General features: G+C 42.7%; 1 protein-coding gene across 4 annotated transcripts in view; it reads right to left on the bottom strand.

The window, feature by feature from the left end:
• The window catches only part of PHACTR4 (phosphatase and actin regulator 4), a gene marked incomplete at both ends in the record, with an annotated part of 71,995 nt that overhangs the window by 6,427 nt on the left and 42,427 nt on the right, over positions 1–23,141 (bottom strand). For all 4 annotated transcript variants that reach the window (XM_080690597.1, XM_080690596.1, XM_080690595.1 and 1 more), the window contains 5 exons: positions 827–882; positions 6,979–7,132; positions 8,603–8,790; positions 12,106–12,703; positions 21,625–22,002. In XM_080690597.1, the coding sequence (XP_080546723.1) occupies positions 827–882; positions 6,979–7,132; positions 8,603–8,790; positions 12,106–12,703; positions 21,625–22,002 (1,374 nt within the window). The remainder of the gene's footprint in view (positions 1–826; positions 883–6,978; positions 7,133–8,602; positions 8,791–12,105; positions 12,704–21,624; positions 22,003–23,141) is intronic.

Here is a 23,141-nt window from a genome sequence, read left to right as displayed (position 1 = left end):
TACAGTATGTGGAAGGCAGAGACAGAAGGATTGCAGGTTTGAGGCCAACCTCAGCAACTTAGCTAGACCCTGTTCCCAAATAAAATATAAATAGGGCTAGAGGTGTGACTTAAAGGTGGATTATTTTAAAAAGTTTCCAGTTGGCATGGTGACACATATCTGTAATCCTAGTACTGAGAATCTGAAAAAGGAGTATCAAAGATTTGAGGCCAGCCTCATCAACTTAGTAAGATCTTTGGCAACTTAAGGAAACGGTGCTTCAAATAAAATAAATAAATAAATAAATAAATAAATAAATAAATAAATAAACAAACAAACAAACAAACAAACAGGCTTGGGGGTGTAGCTTAGAGGTAGAATGGTCCTGGGGCCAATTCCCAGTACCAACAAAAAAATAATAAAATTTTCTGGATGGGCTGGACATGGTGGCGCATGCTTGTTATTCCAGCATTTGGGAGGCGGAGACCAGAGGATTGTGGTTATAAAATAGCCTTAGCTACTTAGTGAGACCTCTTCCAACTCAGTGAGACCCTGTTTCCAAAATAAAGGATAAAAATTGGGCTGGGGTGTCATTCGAGGGTGTCATTAGAATGCCCCGGGTTCTACCCCAGTACTGCAAAAAAAATTTTTTTTTCTGTAGTATTATATTACACTAAACAATACCATGGTGGCATCTTCCAAATAAAGCCTGGAGGAGCCTTATTCCCTTAGGGGAAAGACATCCCTTTTAGCAAATATTTATCTTATATATACAGTAAAATCATAAACATACAAAGTCATAAAACACACAAAAAATCTATAATTTTATTTCCATAGCTGGACTCACGTTGTAGTATATTTCGCTGTTCTAATTCTTCTGGTGTTGGTCTTTGACTGAGTCGCCTAAAAGGAAGATAAATAAGGACATTTGTTATTTGTGTTAAACCTTTCAATATTGTTCTGAAGGATTTTTTGCCCATAGTTTATATTAGCCCTAAACAAAGTAGAAATAAATAATTTTTTGTTTTTGTGGTGTTAGAGATTGAACTCAGGGGTAGTCTACTTCCAAGCTAAACCCCTAGCCTTATTTTCTTTTTAGTTTAAAACAGGTTCTTACTAAGTTGATGAGAGTCTCACTACTTGCTGAGGCTTTCCTCAAACCTGCAATCCTCCTGTCTCAGCCTCCCAAGTACTGGGATTATAAGTGTGTGCCACTACACCTAGCTATCAATTTTTGTGTGTGTGGTTCTGGGGCTAGAACACAGGGGTATTCTACCTCTGAGCTACATCCCAGCTCTATTTTTTATTCTTTTTTTTTTTTTTTTTTGGTGGTACTGGGGTTTCTGGAAGCCCTTCTCCCTTCTACCTCCGGGCTACAGTCCCAGACCTATTTTATATTTTTTAAATTTGGAAACAGGGTCCCTTAAGCTAGCAAAGCTGGCTCCGAACCAGTGCGTTCCTCCTGTCTCCACCTCCCAAGTGTGGGGATTACAAGCGTGCGCCACCACGCCCAGCTTTTTTTTTTTTTTTTTAAACAGGCTCTCAAGCCGGAAGTGGTGGCGCACGCTTGTAATCCCCGCACTTGGGAGGCTGAGACAGGAGGATCACACAGGTTCGAAGCCAGCCTCAGCTGCTTAGTGAGGCTCTCAGCAACTTAGTGAGACCCTGTTTCCAAATAAAATATAAAATGGGTCTGGGAGTATAGCCCAGAAGTAGAAAGCCTCTGGGTTCCACCCCCAGTACCACCAAAAAATAAATAAATAAAATAAAATAAATAAAAAAATAAACAGGGTCTCATTGAGTTGTAGTGGGTCTCACTAAGTAGCTGAGGCTGCCCGCGAACCCGGGTCCTCCTGTCTCAATCTCCTGAATGCTGGGATTACAAGCCTGCACTACCACACCTGGCTCCTAGCTATCAATTTTTTTTTTTTGTACTGGGGTTCCTGGAAACCCTTCTATCTCTGGGCTACATTCCCAGACCTATTTTATATTTTTATTTGGAAACAGGGTCTCTTAAGCCAGTGAGGCTGGCTTCAAACCTGCAGGATCCTTCTGTCTCCTCCTCCCAAGCTTGGGGATTACAAGTGTGCACCACCACGCCGGGCTGCTATCAAATTTTTAAATGGAGCCAGGTGTGGTGGCATGCATGCTACAATCCCCAAGCTTGGGAGGCAGAGACAGGAGGATCCTAAAATATAAAGTAGTTTTGGGAGTGTAACCCAGAGGTAGAAGGGTTCCATCCCCAGTACCACCAAAAAAAAAAAAAAAAAAAAAAAAAAAAAAATTAAATGTTTATGTTCATTTTTTTTTTTTTTTTTGCAGGTCTAGTGATGTAACTCAGGGGCATTCTACCTCTGAGCTATATCCCCTGCCCTATTTTTTATTTTGAAACAGGGTCACATTAAGTTGCAGAGAGACTCACTAAATAACTGAGGCTATCCGGGAACTTTGATCCTCCAGTCTTAGCCTCCAGAATGCTGGGATTATAAGCATGCACCACCACGCCTGGATATGTTTCATTTTCTTATCTGACTGTTTATAAAACAATTTTTGTATTGAAAGTAGAAATAATAGCTGGATGTGGTGGTGCATACTTGTAATCCCAGAATTTGGGAGGCTGAGACTGGAGAACCTTGGTTTGCAGACAGCCTCAGCTACTTAGTGAGGCCCTCTGCAACTCAGTGAGACCCTGTTTCAAAATAAAGAATTAAAGAAAAATAGGGCTGGGGGTATCTTGGAGGTAAAATGCCCTTGGGTTACATCCCCAGTACCACACATGCACAAGAAAAGTAGTAATACAGATGTCACATTATACAAAGGAGTTGCACATGCAAACAGGAAGCCAGGGTCCTAGACCTGGCTTTGACATTAACAAAACTATTACCACAAAAAAGCTTCCTTAGATTCTCAGTGTCCTTATTGGTAAGTGAAAATTTAGACTAGATGGGTGGTTTGCAAAAAGTTTTGTCCCTTCAGAACCTTTGGGGACTCCTGAAAAAACAGATTCTGTCAGGCATTGTTGTACATGCTTGTAAAACCCCAGTACTTTGGAGGCTGAGATAGGAAGTCCCAGGTTCACGGTCAACCTCAACTACTTAGTAAGACCCTTTTCAAAATACAAAATAAAATATAGGGCTTGAGGTTTAGCCCAGAGAAAGAATGCCCCTCAGTTCAACCACTATAAACACACACACACACACAAATTAAAATAAAGGTGAAAACAGAAGACAGGTATGGCGGCACATGCTTGTGATCTCAATATTTAGGAGGCTGAGAAAGGAGGATCACAGGTTCTTGGTCAGCCTCAGCTACTGAGTGAGACCCTCCACAACTTAATGGCATTGTTTCAAAATAAAGAATAAGAAGATGAACATGGTGGCACAGTTATCATAGCATTAGGGAGGCTGAGACAGGAAGATTCTGGTTCGCTGCCAGCCTCAGATACTTAGGCCCAATGCAACTCAGTAAGACCCTGTTTCAAAAATAAAAAGACTAGCCGGTTGTGGTGGTGCAGGCTTGTAATCTCAGCAACTGGAGAACATTATGCTAAGTTGCTACCGCATTTCTTACAGATCTTGAGAAAGCTCGATCAGGGGATCTGCAACAGTGTAGATACCCCCATGAAGAATGTCTAGCATTCCTTTCTTCATAAGACTATTTTAGGATTATTTGGATTAATATGTATAATTGGAATTTTATGTATAAACATTATAACTAAAACTGACAGGCAGAGGCTTGTGAGAGACTCAGGCAGCAAAGATTTTTTTCCCAAGGATAAAGTTATTGGGCCAAACATTAACTTCAAACTGACCTTAGTTTAAGCTAATGTATAAAATTAAGTTTGAGTCAGGCTTATGAAGTGAGACAAAGCATACTATGATTAATTAAATGTCTTGACACCCTGCTCTGAAGTATGTAAATAATAACTTTTTCTGTCCTTGAAGATCCTGCCTGCATGACTATGCCTTTGCTTTTCTGCCAACTTTTTTGTTTAAAAAAGTTTAAAAACTGTAACAAGCCTGCCATGAGGCAAGGCTGGTACTGGGACCTCCAAGGCCGGGATAAGAGCCTGCCGAGGGGTTAGGTCGGTGCTGGGGCTAGCGAGGCTGGAATCGGAGCCTGCCGTGAGGCAAGGCCGGTACTGGGGCCTCCGAGGCCAGGATAACAGCCTGCCGAAGGGCTAGACCGGTGCTGGGGCCAGCGAGGCCAGCATCGGAGCCTGCCTTGAGGCATGGCCAGTGCTGAGGCCTCCTAGGCCGGGAGCGAAACCTGCCGAAGGGTTAGGCCGGTGCTGGGGCCAACGAGGCTGGCATTGGAGCCTGCCGTGAGGCTAGGCCGGTGCTGGGGCCTCCGAGACCAGGATTGGAATCCTGCCAAGGGGTTAGGCCGGTGCAGGGGCCAATGGCCAGCATCAGAGCCTGCTGTGAGGCAAGGCCACTCCTGCGGCCTCCAAGGCCGGGACCGAAGCCAGCTGAGGGGTTAGGCCGGTGTAGGGGCCAGCGAGACCAGAACCGGGGCCTCCCATGAGGCAAGGCCGCTGCTTGAGCCAGCGAGGTCTGGATCAGTCCACTGAGTATCCAGGCCACTACTGGGGCCGTCAAGAGTGGGATCGGTACTTGCAATGCAGCATGCACAGAGAAATATCGCAGAAAATATAAATCAGACGCTTCTCTTAATCAGCAATAATTAGGAGGAAAGGGGCAACAGGAAGAGGTTGAGCTATAGAAAGGGCCCTATAGTGAAGCAACTAATGTGACCAATCAGAGGGTATGTAATAGTGGAGGACAGAGCCTCTTTAAAACGCAGGAGGTACATAAACAAATGTATCAAAGTTAATCACCAAAGAAGCGTGGGATGGAGGGAGGGGGAGGGAATGGGATGGGGGCTGGAGGAGGGCTAATTGGATGATGTGTGCTTGTATATCCTCTCAAGTCTTGTACTCCAATGTGATTGATATATGACTACAATGCACCAATTTAAAAAATAAATTAATTAAAAATAAATAAATAAATAAAAACTGTAACAAATCCTGAATAAAATGAAGAAGGTTGACTCTAATTCATGTGGTCATTCTCTTTCATTTTCGACCTCGGCTTCCCCTCATCAACACACGACCCTCGACTCTGCTAGGGCTGGATCCTGGCACTAAGTGAGATTAGTCAGTCACAAAAAGTAAGAAATCTGATGCTCTTCCTAATTTGCAGAAACTAGAGAGAAAATGGGTCATAGGAACTTTAGACGAAGGAGAAACTATAGATGAGCAAATAAGGCGACCTAACCAAGGTGATGAGAGGAGGGAAGAAGGAAATTCTTTAATGTACATGGTGTACTTTCACAAACATATCAAAGTCAATCACTAAGCGAAACGTGAGAAGGAGGGAAAGCGAAGAAAACCGGGTGAGAATTGGGGAAGGCCTAATGAGTGATGTGTGTATGTATGCCTCTAACATCTTGTATGTATGCATTAAGATGTATTACTACAATGCACCAATAAAAAAATAAAAGTGACAAAAGATAGCTATCAGCCAGGCATGGTGGCACGCTCTTATAATCCAAGCATTTGGGATGCTGAGACCAGAGGATAATGGTTCACGAACAGGCTCAGCTACTTAGTGAGGCCCTCCACAACTTAGTGAGACCTCTTTCAAAATAAAGAATAAAAAAATAGGGCAGGGGGTGTAGCTCAAAGGTTGAATGCCCCAGGTTCCATCCCCAGACCCGCAAAAAAAAAATAAATAAATAAAAATAAAAATTATGTTCTACTTCATGATTTAAAACTTTTTTTTTTTTTTTTTTTGGTGGTACTGGGGTTCCTGGAAGCCCTTCTACCTCCGGGCTACACTCCCAGACCTATTTTTACGTTTTTATTTGGAAACAGGGTCTCCTAAGCCAGCGCGCGCGACTGACTTCGAACCTGCGCGATCCTCCTGTCTCTGCCTCCCAAGCGCGGGGATTACAAGCGTGGGCCACCACACCCGGCATGTGTTACATATTTCAATACTGTTGCTTTTGGGTTTTTTTTTGTTTTGTTTTTGTCCTTTTTTTTTTTTGGTTGTGTATGGTAGGATTAAATCCACGTGCCTTCTACCTCTGAGCTATACCCCCAACCTCATATTATTTTCTATTTTGAAACAGGATCTTAGTAAATTGCCCAGACTGGCCTTAAACTTGCAATCCTCTTGTCTCACCCTCCCAAGTACTGTGATTACAGGCATGTGTCATCTGTATCACCACCCCCAGCTGCTTACAAGCGTGCGCCACCATGCCCGGCGATTTAAAACTTTTAGTGCTACCTAATTTCTTAAATTTCCCAATTCTGAGAGGCTATCTAAGTGTGTCTGATGTGTATTTTTTAAAAGTATGCTAAAGCCGGGTGTGGTGGCACACGTTTGTAATCCCCACGCTTGGGAGGTAGAGACAGGAGGATCGCATTGGTTCGAAGCCAGCCTCGCTGGCTTAAGAGACCCTGTTTCCAAATAAAAAAATATAAAATAGGTCTGAGATAGAAGGGATTCCAGGAACCCCAGTACCGCCAAAAAAAAAAAAAAAAAAAAAAAAAAAAAAAAAGAGAGACCCTGTTTCCAAATTTAAAAAATATATAAAATAGGTCTGGGAGGGTAGCCTGGAGGTAGAAGGGTAACCAGGAACCTCACTACCACCAAAAAAAAAAAAAAAAAAAAAAAAAAAAACCTAAGCTGGGCATGGTGGTACAGGTTTATAATCCTAGCATTTGGAAGGCTGAGACCAGAGGATTGCAGTTCATGGACAGCCTCAGCTATATTGTGAGGCCCTCTGCAACTTAGTGAGACCCTGTTTCAAAATAAAGAATAAAAAAAAAAAAAAAATAGTGCAGGGGGTGTAATATGGAGGTCGAATGCCACGGGGTTCCATCTCCAGACCCGCCCCACCCAAAGGATAATGAACGCTCCACTACAAAGTAAACATCTAACACATACCAGAATAATCAAACCAAATCCAGCTAATGTCAGCAGAGCCTACCGGATCAGCGTGTTCCCAATTTGATGGCGGATTTCATCCCACTCCTCTTTGCTTTTCCGAGGCCAAGAATTCAAGTTCAACTCTGGCTCACTGGGTTTGTGGTTCAACTTCATCGCCAGTGTGTCTTTTCTCTTCACTTTGTTGGCCAAAGCACCTTTACATGAAGGAAAGAAAAAATATATCAATTTTTTTTTGTTTTGCGGGTCTGAGGATGGAACCCAGGGGCAACTCAGGGGCATCCGAACCTCCAAGCTATACCCCTGCCCTATTTTTTTTTTTAATTCTTTACTTTGAAACAGGGGCTCACTGAGTTGCAGAGGGCCTCACAAAGTAGCTGAGGCTGTTTGTGATCTGCGATCCTCCAGTCTCAGCCTCCCTAATGATGAGATTTCAAGTGTGCGCCTGGCTTCCAACTTTATTTTTTTTTTTATTTTTTATTTATTTATTTATTTATTTTGGTGGTACTGGGGTTCCTGGAAGCCCTTCTACCTCTGGGCTACACTCCCAGGCCTATTTTTATATTTTTATTTAGAAACAGGGTCTCCTAAGCCAGCGCGCGCGGCTGGCTTCGAACCTGCGCGATCCTCCTGTCTCCGCCTCCCAAGCGCAGGGATTACAAGCGTGCGCCACCACGCCCGGCTCCAACTTTATTTTTTATTTTGAAGCAGGGTCTTGCTAAATTATTAAGCCTGGTTTTGAACCTGCAATTCTTCTAACTCAGCCTCCCAAGTACTGGGTTAAGAGGTGTGCACTACACACTTGGCTTTTTTTTTTTTTTTTACTTTGAAAAGGGGCCTTGCTAAGTTGCTAAAGCTGTCCTTTAACCTATGATTTGCCCAAATCAGTCAGCTTGAGTGAACTGTTAAGAAACAAAAAAAATCTGTGTGTGTGTGTGTGTGTGTGTGTGTGTGTGTGTGTGTGTGTTTGTGTTTACTCGGGATGGAACCCAGGGGCCTTCAACCTCCGGGCTATACTCCCACACCTATTTTATAATATTTTATTTGGAAACAGGGTCTCTAAAGCCAGCTGAGGCTGGCTTTGAACCTGCGCAATTCTCCTGTCTCAGCCTCCCAAGTGCGGGGATTACAAGCGTGCGCCACCACACCCGGCTACAAAAAAACATCTGAATGACTCAATGTACTAGGCTCTCTCTCATGCCTTATCCCCCCACCCCCCACCCATACTGGAATTTGAACCCAGGGGGATTCTATCTCCACGATACACCCTCAGCCCTATTTTTTATTTTTTATCTTGAAACAGGGTCTCACTGAGTTGCAGAGGACCTCACTAAGTAGCTGAGGCTGGCCGTAAACTGTGATCCTTCTGTCTCAGCCTCCCAAATGCTAGGATTACAAGCGTGCACCACCATATCCGGCTTCTCATGCCTTATTTTGTATTTTGTTGGTTTCAACACTGGGGATTGAAGCCAGGACTCATACTTGCTAGGCAAGAGCTCTACCTTTGAGCCATCTCCCCAGCCTTCATGGCTTAAGAGAGAAGTGACAGCAAGGAGGAGCCCTTCACGCAGTTTACAACAGTTACCTCTTTGGAAGATGATGGTTCCCATTTCCACTCATCTTACACTATCCATGAAAACATCTCCTTCTACTCATCCCCTTCTTACTCTGATGGCTCTCATCATCGTCATCCTCATCCCGGTATTGAATGGGACCCTCTGAGTCTGAGTCGCTTTCTTTCTCTTCTTCCTCCTCCTGCAGACATCGTGGTAGTTTAGGAACCATTGAGGTCGATGTCACATCTTCAACGAATGTCAGTGGGCAGATGTGCTCTTCCTCTTCTTCATCGTCTGGACTAACAAATTAACAAATTATATTTTCTTTTCAGAAACAAAGAGACTAACTGATGTGCAAGAAAGGGAGTTAAATATCTATGGAAAAGTTCATTAATGAAATAACTTATAAATCCCTCCCTTACCTTTTTTGTGTGTGGTACTTGAATGGAACCCAGGGGCATTTTAATTCCAAACTACAACCCCAGCCCTAGTTTTTAGTTTCTCTTTTTTAATTTTTTGAAACAAGAGTCTCACTGAGTTATGAAGGGTCTTGCTAAGTAGCTGAGGCCGTCCATGAACCAAGATCCTCTGGTCTCTGCCTCCCAAATGCTGGGATTAAAGCATGCACCACCATGCCTGGCCTTCTTACCTCTGACAATCTCATTAAGAAAGTTCTTAGCACCTATTAATCTAAAGGATTCTGGATTTAAATCCCATCTCTAACACTTATTAGGCATTTCTAGAATTTGTATAAATTTATTCTCACAAACCAGATATGGCGGCACACGCTTGTAATCCCAGTGCTTGGAAGGCTGAGACAGAAGGATCGCAGGTTCCTGGTCAGCTTTAACTACTTAGTGAGACCTTCGTCAACTTAGTGAGACCCTGTTTCAAAATAAAGAATAAAAAATAGGGCTAGGGGTGTAGCTTGGAGGTCAAATGCCCCTGGATTCCATCCCCAAAAACACACACACCGAAAAACTAATGGTTTTGCCAGGCACGGTAGTGCACACCTATAATCCCAATACCTGGAAGCTGAGAGAGGAGGATAGCCTGCAAAAGTAGTGAAACTCTCAGCAACCTAGTGAGACCCTATTTAAAAAAAAAACAACAACAATACTTTGGAGTTGAAGACAGGAGGATTGTAGGTTCAAAGTCAGCCTCAGCAACCTAGTAAGGCTCTCGGCAACTTAGTGAGATCCTGTTACAAAAAAAATAAAACAGGGCTGCAATGTAGCTTCAAGGTAGAATGCCCCTGGGTTCAATCCCAGTACCAAATATAAATAAATACATAACTAGAATAAAATAAAATTGAACTGGGGGTGTAGTGCAGTTCAATCCACAGGATCACCAAAATAAATAAATAAGCTGGGCATGGTGGCACACGCTTGTAATACCAGTACTTGGGAGGCTGAGACAGGAGGATTGCAGATTTGCAGCCAGCCTCAGCTACTTAGTAAGGCCCTCCACACTTAATGATACCCTGTTTCAAAATTAGGAATAAAAAATAGGCTGGAGGTGTAGCTCTGAGGTAGCATGCCTCTGGGTTCAATCTCCAGTTTACAAAAAATAAAATAAAATAAATAAATGCATACATACATACATAGATTAGGGGTGGGGAAGTAGCTCAGAGGTAAAATGCCCTTGGGTTCAATCCTCAATCCTCAAAAAAAGAACTATGAAAACTAGTTGTTTTAATTTTCGTGTACATCAGAATTTTTATTTTTATGTCATAGAAATCTCCATTAAAAATAAAAGTTACAGAAATCAACAGGGCAAAAAAAGCCCTTTCGACAAAATACTCTTTGTACTTTTATTGTTTTTGCAGTACCAGGGATTGAAACCAGGGGAATTCTACCTCCAAGCTAACAACTCCTCCTGTCTCAGCCTCCCAAATGTGGGATTACAAGTGTGCATCTCTACGCCTAGCTTTCCTTCCTTCCTTCCTTCCTTTTTTTTCAATACTAGGGGTAGAATCCAGAGGCATTCTACCTCCCAGCTACACCCTCAACCCTATATTTTATTCTTTATTTTGAAAGAGGGTCTCTCTGAGTTGCAAAGGGCCTCATTAAGTAGCTTAGGCTGTCTCCCAACCGTGATCCTCCTGTCTCAGCCTCCCAAATGCTGGGATTAAAACTGTGCACCACCACGCCTGGCTTCACCTTTTCTTTTCTTTTCTTTTCTTTTCTTTCCTTCCTTCCTTCCTTCCTTCCTTCCTTCCTTCCTTCCTTCCTTCCTTCCTTCTTTCTCTTTCATTCTTTCTTGGTACTGGGGATTTTTTTTTTTTTTTTTTTTTTGGTGGTACTGGGGTTCCTGGAAGCTCTTCTACCTCCGGGCTATACTCCCAGACCTATTTTTACATTTTTATTTGGAAACAGGGTCTCCTAAGCCAGCGCGTACGGCTGGCTTCGAAGCTGTGCGATCTTCCTGCTTCTGCCTCCCAAGCGCGGGGATTACAAGAGTGCACCACTATGCCTAGCTAGTACTGGGGATTGAACCTAGGGACATTCTATATCCCCAGGTCTATTTTTTATTCTTTTTTTGTATGTGTGGTTACTGGAGATGGAGCCCAGGGGCATTCTACCCCCGAACTACATCTCCTATTTTTTATTTTGTCTAAGTTCCAGGCCTAAGTAAGGAGCTGAGGCTGACTTTGAACCTGCAATCCTCCTGTCTCAGCCTCCTAAGTACTATGATTGCAAGCGTGGACCACCTCTCCAAGCTGTCACTCTTTCTTTTTTTTTTTGGTGGTACCATGGATGGAACCTAGGGGCATTCTACTTCTAAGCTATACCCCAGCCCTATTTTTTTTTTTTTTTTCAGTACAGAGGGTAGAACCCAGAGGAACTGTATCTCTGAGCTATACCTCAGCCCTATTTTTTTAAATTTTATTTGGGGGAGGGTACTGAGGGTGGAACTCAGGGGCTTTTCTACCTCTGGGCTATAATCCCAGATCTACTTTATTTGAAACAGGGTCTCAGTAAATTGCTGAAAGCCTCACTAAGTAGCTGAGGCTGGCTTCAAACCTGTGCAATCTTCCTGCCTCAGCCTCCCACGGGCTGGGATTACAAACGTGCATCACCACGCCCGGCTTTAAGGTTTTTTTTTTTTTTTTTTTTTTGGTGATACCGAGGGTAGAAGCCAGGGGCGTTGTATCTCCGAGGTATACCCCCAGACCTATTTTATTCTTTATTTTGAAATGGTCCAACTGAGCTGCAAAGGGCCTCACTAAGTAGCTAAGGCTGTCCAAAAACTGAGATCCTTGTTTCAGCCTCCCAAATGCTGAGATTACAAGCCCCACCACATCCAGCTCTCACTTTTTTTTTTTTTTTTTTTGGTACTGGGTTGGAACCCAGAGGCATTCTACCTCTGAGCTAAAACCCCAGCCATATTTTTTATTCTTTATTTTGAAACAGGGTCTCATAAGTTGCAAAGGGCTACAGTAGCTGAGGTTGCCTTCAAACTTACATGATCCTCCTTTCTTGCTTCCCAAGTAATGGGATTATAAGTGTGTGCCACCAGTCCAGCTCACATTTTCTTTTTATGAGTAATTTTTTCCAAGCAGAGCTAAGAGTATAGAAGGAGAAACAAGAGCACAGCTTAAAGGTACTCACACTTTGAGCATCTCAATAGTGATGGGAAGTGACCTGGTCCTACCGAGAGTACTGCTGTCCTCAGAAAAGCTGTCACTCGTCTCGAAGAGTAACGAATGAGCTCTGTGAGAGCCCTCCAAGGGAGGAGTCAGTGGAAGGGGGCTGGTCAACGCCTGCTGAATTCGAATGTGCAGTGGGACTGGGGGCAACCTAGAGGGTCCTTCAGGCTCCCCAAAGCTTTGCTCCAGGATCTTCTTGGGGACTTCCTTTTTCTGATCTTCCTGCTGGGGAGCCTCCTGGGGTAGATCTAAGGAAGGTGGAAACTCTACTGCTGGCACAACATGAAAAGTCTCAGCAGGGAATGGAGGGGGCCTTGAGGGCTCTGGAGGCATGTGAGCTCGCAGTGGTGGGGAGGGGGAGGCGGGTGGCATCATCAGCCGTGGCTCAGAGCCCACAAAGCTTGTGCTCTTCTCTCTTTGATCACTTGGTGTTTTTGCGGTGATGGCAGCAGCACTTTCCAAGGTGGGTCCCGAGGATAATGGAATGCCTCTTTTAGGTGGTAAGGGTGGGGATGGTTTTGATAACAGTGTACCACTGTTTATTGCTTGGGACAATTCAGCTGGAAAAAAAGAGTGACATTTCAATTTAACATAGCTTTACGTTTTCAGGTGACAGCACAAGCCCACAACTAGGGCTGACCTCAGTCTTAATCTTTCAAGCAAATTACATTAATTTCATGGCTTTGCTATTCCTTATGTATCTCATCACAAAACAAAATTTATATTTATTCAGGTAGAAGGCCTAATGAATAGAAGTGTAGGAAATCTCCTATAAGTATCATACTTTGCTGCTATGACAAAAAAATATAACAACTTTGTAACTTGATGTTAATCTTTTTTTTTTTTCTTTTTTTGCAGTTTGCGGTATTGGGGAATGGAACCCAGGGGCATTCAACCTCTGAGCTACACCCCTATCCCTGTTTTCTTTCTTTCTTTCTTTTTTTGGTGGTACTAGGGGTGGAACCCAGAGGCTTCCTACCTCCGGGCTGTACTCCCAGACCTTTTTTATATTTTATTTGGAAACAGGGTCTCACTAAGTTGCTGAGAGCCTCACTAAGTAGCTGAGGCTGGCTTCGAACCCATGCGATCCTCCTGTCTCAGCCTCCCTAGCGCGGGGATTACAAGCGTGCGCCACCACGCCCGGCTTCCTATCCCTGTTTTCTATTCTTTATTTTGAAACAGGGTCTCATTAAGTTGCGGAGGGCCTCACTAAGTAGCTGAGGCTGTCCGTGAACTGTGATCCTCCTCTCTCAGCCTCCCAAATACTGAGATTACAAGCATATGTCACCACGCCCAGCAATGTTAAACTTAATATGAAGAGAGACAGAAAAAAGTGATTAAAACTGTTTAGTACAATAGTATTCCATTAAGAAATTTAAAAGCAGCTGGACAAGGTGACATATGCTTGTAATCCCAGCATTTGGGAGGCTGATACAGGAGGATCACAGTTTGCAAAGAGCCTCAGCTACTACTTAGTAAGGCCCTTTGCAACTTAGTGAAACCCTTTTTCAAAATAAGGAATAAATTAAAAAAAAATAGGAGTCGGGCATGGTGGCACATGCTTGTAATCCCAGCATTTGGGAGGCTTAAACTGGAGGATCACGGTTTGCGGACAGCCTCAGCTACTTAGTGAGGCTCTTTGCAACTCAGTGAGACCCAGTTTCAAAATAAAGAATTAAAAAATAGGGCAAGGCTTGTAGCTTGAAGGTCAAATGCCATTGGGTTCCATCCTCAATACTGCCAGAAAAAAAAAAAAAAAAGAAATTTAAAAGCTATGCTTTTAAATGGTGGCTTGAGCCTGTAGTCTTATTACTTTGGAGCTTGAGACAGGAGGACTGTAGGTTCAAGACCAGCCTCAGCAACTTAGTGAAACTCTCAGCAACTGAGACATGTACTTTTTCAAAACAAAAATAAAGTCGGAGCTGGGCGTGGTGGCACACGCTTGTGGCCTCCAGCATTTGTGAAGCTGAGACAAGAGGATTGTGGTTCACAGCCAGCCTCAGCTACTACTTTAGTGAGGCACCTTGCAACTCAGTCAGACCCTGTTTCAAAATAAAGAATAAATCCAGGTGTGGTGGCACACGCTTGTAATCCCCGTGCTTGGAAGGAGGAGACAAGAGGATCACGCAGGTTGGAAGCCAGCCTCACTGGCTTAAGAGACCCTGTTTCCAAATAAAAATATAAAATAGGTCTGGGAGTATAGCGCGGAGGTAGGATTTCCAGGAACCCCAGTACCACCAAAAAAATTAAAAAATAAAAATAAAAAAATAAATAAATAAATAAATAGGGCTGGGTGTATAGCTAGAAGGTAGAATGTCCCTGGTGGTTCCCCTGGGTTCCATCCCCAGTAACAAAAACAAAAACAAACAGACAAAAAAATCCCCCCAAACCAAAAAAACCCTAAAAGAGGATTGAGGATGTAGCTCGGAGGTAGAACTCCCCTGGACTTAATCTCCAGCACCAAAAAAATAAAAATAGAGTCTAACTAAATTATTGTATGCTGGCCTCAAACCTGCCATCCTACAGACTCAGCTCCCCAATACTGACATTACAGGTGTATGCCACCACGCCTGTCTGTGGTCCTTCCTTATCCTAATTCTCCTTGTTATGCCCATGAAAAGAAAATAGTACTTCTCAACCAGTAGTTTCCAAATTTTTGAATCTCATTTTTTTTTTTTTTTTGCAGTCCTAGAGATTGAACCCAGGGACATTCTACCTCTGAGTTACACCCCAGCCTTATTTTTTATTTTTTATTTTGAAACAGGGTCTAAGTTGCAGAAGGCCTTTCTAAGTCTTAGAGGCTGCCTGAAAACCCAGGATTCTCCTATCTCAGCATCCCAAATACTGGGATTATAAGTGGGTGCCACCATGCCTGACTTCAATTTTTTTTTTTTTGCCAACCTCAACCTGTCATTTTTAAAGATTTCCAAATAAGGTTTGATATTAAGTAAACCTTTATGATCATAATCCCTTTATGAAAAAATAGCATTTTAGCATCAAAGAATTGAGCAGATATAGTTTCAAAATAAGGTACTGCCTCTAAATAAAAATTATTTAACTTTAATAAAAATTCTGCAACCTGTCCTTTTTTTTTTTTTCCTGATGAGGACCTGTCACAGACTGAGGCAAACCCCTCAGTCACAAGGCTTACTGTTCTGGGCTACTCGTTTTCCTCAGGCTAAGAATGGCCTATGCACTGTATCCAAGGGTATCATACACACATTACAGGATGCCTTAACCTGACAAAGGGGAGATACCTCCAGGGCAGGGAGGAACCTTTCTGTGTGTGGCTCCTGGATTGCCATCATCAGTACCGCCTGGGAACTTACTGGGAATGTAGGTCTTAGGTCCTATTTTGGACTGAAATGAAATTATAAAATCTAGGGCAGGACCAAATAATTTGTTTTGTGGTACTTGGCATTGAACCTGGGGTGCGCTAACCACTGAACGATATTCTCAGCCCTTTTAAACTTTTTTTTTCCTGGTGCATTGTAGTCATACACCATGTTGGGCTATAGAGCAAGAGAAGTACACTTGCACACAACTAAATTTTTTGTTTTGAGACAGGGTCCCTAAATGGCCAGGTTGGCCTTGAACTTGCACTCTTGCTGCCTTAGCTTCCCAAGTAGCTGAGAATAAAGGTTATGCCAGCCGGGCGTGGTGGCGCACGCTTGTAATCCCAGCATTCGGGAGGCTGAGACCGGAGTATTGCGGTTTGCGGACAGCCTCAGCTACTTAGTGAGGCCCTTTGCAACTCAGTGAGACCCGGTTTCAAAATAAAGAATAAAAAACAGGGCAGGGGGTATAGCTTGGAGGTCAAGTGCCCCTGGGTTCCATCCCCAGACCCGCAAAAAAAAAATTAAAATTAAAATAAAAAATAAGAATAAAGGTTATGCCATCAATGCCTGGCTGACAATCTGGTTTTTTTTTTTTTTTTTTTTTTTGGTATTGGAGACTGAATCCAGGAGCTTTCTACCTCTGAGTTATACCCTGAAACCTATTTATTTATTTATTTATTTTTAATTTTTGGTGGTACTGGGAGTGGAACCCAGGGGCTTTTCTACCTCTAGGCTCTACTCCCAGACCTATTTTATATTTTATTTGGAAACAGGGTCTCACTAAGTTGCTGAGAGCATCACCAAGTAGCTGAGGCTGGCTTCAAACCTATGCGATCCTCCTGTGTCAGCCTCCCAAGTGCGGGGATTACAAGCGTGCGCCACCACACCCAACAGTGCAATCTGTTTTTATAAGCCTTCTCGATGATCCTGATGAGTGCACTAGTCTAGAAAATAGTTTGAGAATACCAGTGTAGAGAAGTCTGGACCTGAGAGGTGAGCATTTGTCTCTATCTACAACCTTAAATGAGTCACAATATCTTTATGTTCTAATGGCCCTATCTATATAGCAGATAGAATCAGTTTCCTAAGAAGGTGGTTTTGAAAATAAGTATGAGAAAGCTCTTCACGTTCCTCAGAGATAAGTCAATATGACATCACCCATCCAAAGTGATGATAACAATAATAATCTTCATCCTGTTTTTATCAAGCTATTTTAACCTGTCATAAAATATATTCTAAACCTGTTTTTCAAGGTTCTAGTCACTCCACCTAACTTGATATTAGATATTTAATGAGCATTTCTTTTTTTCCATGGAACTGGGAATTGAACTCAGGGCATTCTACCTTTCATCTATACCCCCAGCCTATTTTATTTTTATTTTGAAACAGGATCTTAGTAAGTTGCTGATGTTGCCCTAAAGCCTGCAGTCCCCCTGTCTCAGCTTTCCAAGTACTGGGATTACAAGTGTACACTACCACACCTAACTAATGAGCGTATTTGTTTATTCATTCATTCATTCATTCATTCAAGAAGAACTTTAAGCACTAGTAAGCCAAGTATAATTTTTCCTGAAAGATTACCTTTACATCAACTCTAAAGCACTCTTTAGTTTCTTCTTCCCCACCTTTCTCTTTCTTGAAAATTCACGGAAGGAGGCATGTAGTTATGTAAAGAATATAAAATTAGCTGGGCCTGGTAGCCCATGTCTGTAATCCCACCCAGTACTTGAGAGGTGAGACAGGAGGATCCCAGGTTTGCAGCCAGCCTCAGCAACTTAGTGAGACCCTGATTTATTTATTTATTTATTTATTTATTTATTTATTTATTTATTTATTTATTTATTTTGCAGTACTGGGGATGGAACCCAGGGCTACACCCCAACCCTATTTTTTATTCTTTACTTTGAAACATGGTCTCAGTGAGTTGCAAAGAGCCTCACTAAGTAGCTGAGGCTGTCCGTGAACTGTGATCTTCTTGTCTCAGCCTTCCCAATGCTGGGATTATAAGCGTGTGCCACCACGCCCGGTTAAAGTAAGACCCTGTTTTCTTTTTTTTGTTTTGCAGTACTGGGGATGGAACTCAGGGGCATTCTACCTCTGAGCTATACCCCCAGACAAATCCATCCATCCATCCATCCATCCATCCATCCATCCATCCTTCCTTCCTTCCTTCCTTCCTTCCCCCTCCCCCCTCCCTCCCTCCTTTCTTTCTTCTTTCTTTTCTTTTCTTTTCTTTCTACTTTTGAAATTTGGAAACAGGGTCTCTTAAGCCACAGCGGTTGGCTTCAAACCTGCACGATCCTCCTGTCTCCACTTCTCAAGCGTGGGGATTACAAGAGTGTGCCATGACACCCGGCATTATTCTTTATTTTAAAACTGGGTCTCACTGAGTTGAAATGGGCCTCAACTAAGAAGCTGAGGCTGTCTGCGAATCATGATCCTCTTGTCTCAGCCTCCTGAAAGCTGGGATTAAGAGCGTGTGCCACCATGCCCAGCTTATTTTATTTTTTTGAAAACGGTCTTGAAAGCTGGGTGTGGCGGCACACACTTGTAATACCAGTGGCTTGGGAGGCTGAGACAAGAGGATCGCATAGATTTGAACCCAGCCTCAGCTACTTAGTGAGGCTCTCAGCATCTTAGTGAGACGCTTTTTCCAAATGAAGTATAAAATACATCTGGGAATATACCTTGGAGGTTAAAAAAAAAAAAAAAAAAAGCCCATGGATTCCACCCCCAATACCACCAAAAATTTTTTAAAAAATAAATAAAAAAATAAAATAAGCTGGGCATGGTGGCACACACTTGTAATTCCAGCATTTGGGAGGCTGACACTGGAGGATCACAGCTCGCAGACTGCCTCAGCTACTTAGTGAGGCCCTCTGCAACTTAGTGAGATCCTGTTTCAAAATAAAGAATAAAAAAAAAAATAGAGCAGGGGTTGTGGCTCAGAGGTTGAATGCCCCTGGGTTCCATCCCCAGACCCGCAAAAAATAAAAAAGGTTGGTGGTGTAGCTCAGAGATAGAATGCCCTTGAAACACACACACACACACACACACACACACACACACACACACACACACACTATAGACCTAAACAAGAATAATTCAGGTAAATGCAAAAAAAAAAATTTGCTTAGTGCATAAAAATTTACCTTCCCTGCTTTCTTACCACCACTTATTTTAATATAAGAGTAGCATTCTTAACTCTCCCAAGATAAAACATGATTTTATCAGAAGTTTAAATAATACCTTTTTTAGTTCCCATAAAGACAGTATTCCAGGCACTGAATTACAAGTTACACAACCATCTATAAAATCATTTTTTATCTACTAGGCTTGCTTATGTTTAAGGAAGGCACTAGTAGTTTAAAATAGATTTAAAATGTTGGGTGTGGTGGCACATGCTTATAATCCCAGTACTTGGGAGGCTAAGACAGGAGGATTGAAGATTCATAGCCAGCCTCAGCAACTTAGTGAGACCCTGTTTCAAAATTAAAAAAGGAAAAAAACAGTACAGAACTAGAGGCATGGGTTAGAGGCAGAATGCCCCTGAGTTCTATCCCCAGTACCACAAAAATAAAATAAATTTTAAAAAGATTAAAAACAGCCAGGCATGGTGGTGCATGTTTGTAATACCAGCATTCGGGAGGCTGAGACCGGAGGATTGCAGTTCGCAGACAGCCTCAGCTATTTAGTGAGGTCCTCCACAAGTCAGTGAGACCCAGTTTCAAAATAAAAAGAATTTAAAAATAGGGCAGGGGCTATAGCTCGGAGGTCAAATGCCCCTGGGTCCCATCCCCAGGCCCGCAAAAAAAAAAAAAAACCTCAACTTTTTGTGTGTCTGTGTTGCTGGGGATTGAGCCAGGAGTCTTCTACCTGAAGCTACACTCTCAGCCCAATTTTATTTTTTATTATGAAACAGGGCCTTGCTAACTTGCTAAGACTGGTCTTGAACCTGTGATCCTCCCATCTCAGCCTCCCAAGCATTGAGATTACAGGTATGTGCCACCACACCCAGCTAAAACTCAAATTTCATTTATTTATTTATTTATTTATTTATTTATTTATTTATTTATTTATTTATTTATTTTGGTGTGTGTGTGTGGTACTGGGGATGGAACCCAGGGGCATTCCACCTCCGAACTACACCCTCGGCCCTAATTTTTATTCTTCAATTTTGAAACAGGGTCTCACTGAGTTGCAAAGGGCCTCACTAAATAGCTGAGGCTGTCCGTGAACCTCCTATCTCAGCCTCCCAAATGCTGGGATTACAAGCATGTGCTACCACACCCAGCTATCTATTCTTCTTTTTTTTTTTTTTTTTGATACTGGGGATTGAACCATGAGGCATTTTACCTCCAAGCTACAACCCAGCCTGATTTTTTAAAATATCTTATTTGGAAACAGGGTCTCACTAGGTTGCCGAGAGCCTCACAAAGTTGCCAAGGCTGACTTTGAATTTGTGATTTTCCTGTCTCAGCCTCCTAAATACTGGGCTTACAAGCATGTGTCACTACATCTGGCTATTCTTCTTTCTTTTGAAACAGGATCTCACTAAGTTACAGAGGACTTCACAAAGTAGCTGAGGCTGGCCACGAACCTGCAATCCTGTCTCAGTTTCCCAAGTACTAGGATTACAAACATGCGCCACCATGTCTGGCTGATCCCAAGTCCTTTTATATTTTATTTAGAGCCTGGTCTCACTAAGTTGCCTGGGTTGGCCTTTAACTTGTAGTTCTCCTGCCTTGGTTTCTTGATTAGCTGGGATTATAGACCTGTGTTACTGTGCCTGGTTCCATTTTTATATTGTTGTTGTTTTTACTGTTGTTGTTGTTGTTGTTGTTGTTGTTGTTGTTGTTGTTCAGAATTGAACCTAGGGGCATTCTACCTCTGAGTTATACTCACAGTCAGTCATATTTTATTTTATTTTGAAATAGGGACTCATAAGTTGCTGAGGCTGGCTTTGAACCTGTGATCCCCCTTTATCAGTAATCAGGGTTACACGTGTGCACTACCATGCCAAGCTTGGAACCAAATTTTATTTATTTATTTATTATTATTATTATTTTTTAGTGGTACTGGAGGTGGAACCCAGCGGCTTTCTACCCCCAGGCTACACTCCTAGACCTATTTTATACTTTATTTGGAAACAGGGTCTCACTAAGTTGCTGAGAGCCTCACTAAGTAGCTGAGGCTGGTTTCGAACCTGTGTGATCCTCCTGTCTCAGCCTCCCAAGTGTGGGGATTACAAGCATGCGCCACCACACCCGGCGGAACCAAATTTTTAATGCGAAAGTTTGTCTTAAGCCGAGCGTGGTGACGCACACTTCACACATTTATAATCCCAGTACTTGGGAGGCTGAGACAGGAGGATCATGCAGGTTCGAAGCCAGCCTCAGCTACTTAGTTAGGCTCTTAACAACTTAGTGAAACCCTTTTTCCAAATAAAGTATAAAGTAGGTCTGAGAGGCCTGGAGGCAAAAAGCTTCTGGGTTCCATCCCCAGTAACTAACACACACACACACACACACACACACACACACACACACACACACACACACAATAATTTGTCTTGGCCGGGCATGGTGGCAAACATTTGTAATCCTAGTACTTGGGAGGATGAGAAATCACAGGTTCAAAGCCACCCTCATCTACTAGTGAAGCTATCTGTAACCTAGTGAGACCCTGTTTCAAAACAAAAAAATAAAACATAGGGCTGGGGGTACAGCTCAAAAGTAGAATGCCCCTGGGTTCAATCCCTAGTATAGGAGAAAGAGAAAAAATAGTTTGCCTTGCCTCTTGTAATCTGTGGCATTATACTAATTTATTTATTATTTTAGTAAGTGTCACAGACAATTTCATGCAGGTCAAATCTGTTACATTCCTCACATGTCCAGTGCTCCAACTCTATAATGTTTTGGAACACTACGCATATTAATCCACCCAAATCTGAACTTAATTTTAGTGATATTTCCATTCATGATCATCTGCCTTATTTTCAAAACTTTTCTGTATGCTGAGACCATTCAATGAGACAAGGTATGAGAAACTATTTCAGACTGAATCAATATTGTACCAGATATAAAATAAAACATCCAAAATGAAACCAAACTCAAAACATTAAATCCTTAAGACTTACTTACCAATGACAGGGTTGCTATTTCTGTGGGCTGGTTTAGGGGGAGGTTGAGGGGGCTGCTTGGCAGGGACGGTGTGAGTAAGGATTGGGGTAGCAGCAGTGTTAGTGCTGGCAGGAGCAGCAGGAAAAGTCCTGGGTGCTGGTGAAGGGGCGACCAAGGCATTAACAGTCTTTGCTAGGTTTGCGGCGGTAGTGGTGGCAGCAGGTGCGATGGTGGTGGAGGAGATGGACCTTGCCATGCTGCCAGAAGTGACATCCTTTGCTGGCCCTTCACTTGCTTCATGAGACGAAGACAAGGGCCTTTTGGGGGGAAGTAAAGGCTGTTTGGGTACATTCTCAGGAATAGACTCCAATTCAGAATCAGTCTGGCTTCCAGTTGAATCTGTGTAATAAAAGATGTGTTTTTTAAAAAAAGAGAGAGAATAACAAGATTATGAAAAATTTAACACATCATGAATTTATGGTCCACGATGTCGATTTTTTTATAGATTCGTTTACAGGCTACTGTTCTCAATGTTTCTGACCAAAATATGTGGTGATGTTTTTTTCCTTCCATACTGAGGACTGAACTCTGGAGCACTTTACCACTGAGTTACATACCCAGCCCTTTATTTTATTTTTTGTGGTACAGGGGGTGGAATTCAGGAGCTTTTCTACCTCTGGGCTATACTCCCAGACCTATTTTATACTTTATTTGGAAACAGAGTCTTACTAAGTAGCTGAGGCTGCGTTTGAACCTGCGCGATCTTCCTGTCTCAGCCTCCCAAGCGCTAGGATTACATGTGGGCGCCACCAGGCCTGGCTCATACCCAGCACTTTAAATTTTTTCTTTTTTTTTTCTTTAAAAGAATGGTTTTACTAATTTACCTAGCTGGCCCTGAACTTTTGATCCTCTTGCTAAGCTTCCCGAGTAGCTGGGATTATAGCTGTTTACCATCATACCAGTCACCCTCACTATACTGAAAGAATATCAGTAAGAGAGGCTCAGAAAGAGGTTCATAGCCGGGCATGGTACGCACGCTTGTAATCCCAGCATTCGGGAGGCTGAGACCTGAGGATTGTGGTTCACGGACAGCCTCAGCTACTTAGTGAGACCCGCTGCAACTCAGTGAGACTCGGTTTCAAAATAAAGAATAAAAAATAGGGCAGTGGGTGTAGCTCAGAGGTCAAATCCCCTGTGTTCCATCCCCAAACCCGAAAGGAAGAAAGGAAGAAAGAAAGAAAGAAAGAAAGAAAGAAAGAAAGAAAGAAAGAAAGAGGTTCATAATACTAATGATTCTTTACACAAGAGCCAGGCTCTTGTGTAAAGAGGTACAGCAACGTTTCTTGGGGAGAAGAGGAGCATATAGCTTGAAAAAGTCTTATAGGCCAGGAATAGTGGTGCAAGCTTGTAATCCCAGCATTCGGGAAGCTGAGACTGAAGGATCGCAGTTCGCAGCCAGCCTCAGCTACTACTTAGTGAGGCCCTCTGCAACTTAGTGAGACCCTGTTTCAAAATAAAGAATAAAAAGTAGGATAGGG

This window comes from Muscardinus avellanarius, assembly GCF_963383645.1.
Source record: "Muscardinus avellanarius genome assembly, chromosome: 3".
NCBI lineage: Eukaryota > Metazoa > Chordata > Mammalia > Rodentia > Gliridae > Muscardinus > Muscardinus avellanarius.
This window is presented reverse-complemented; position numbering and strand designations above follow the sequence as displayed.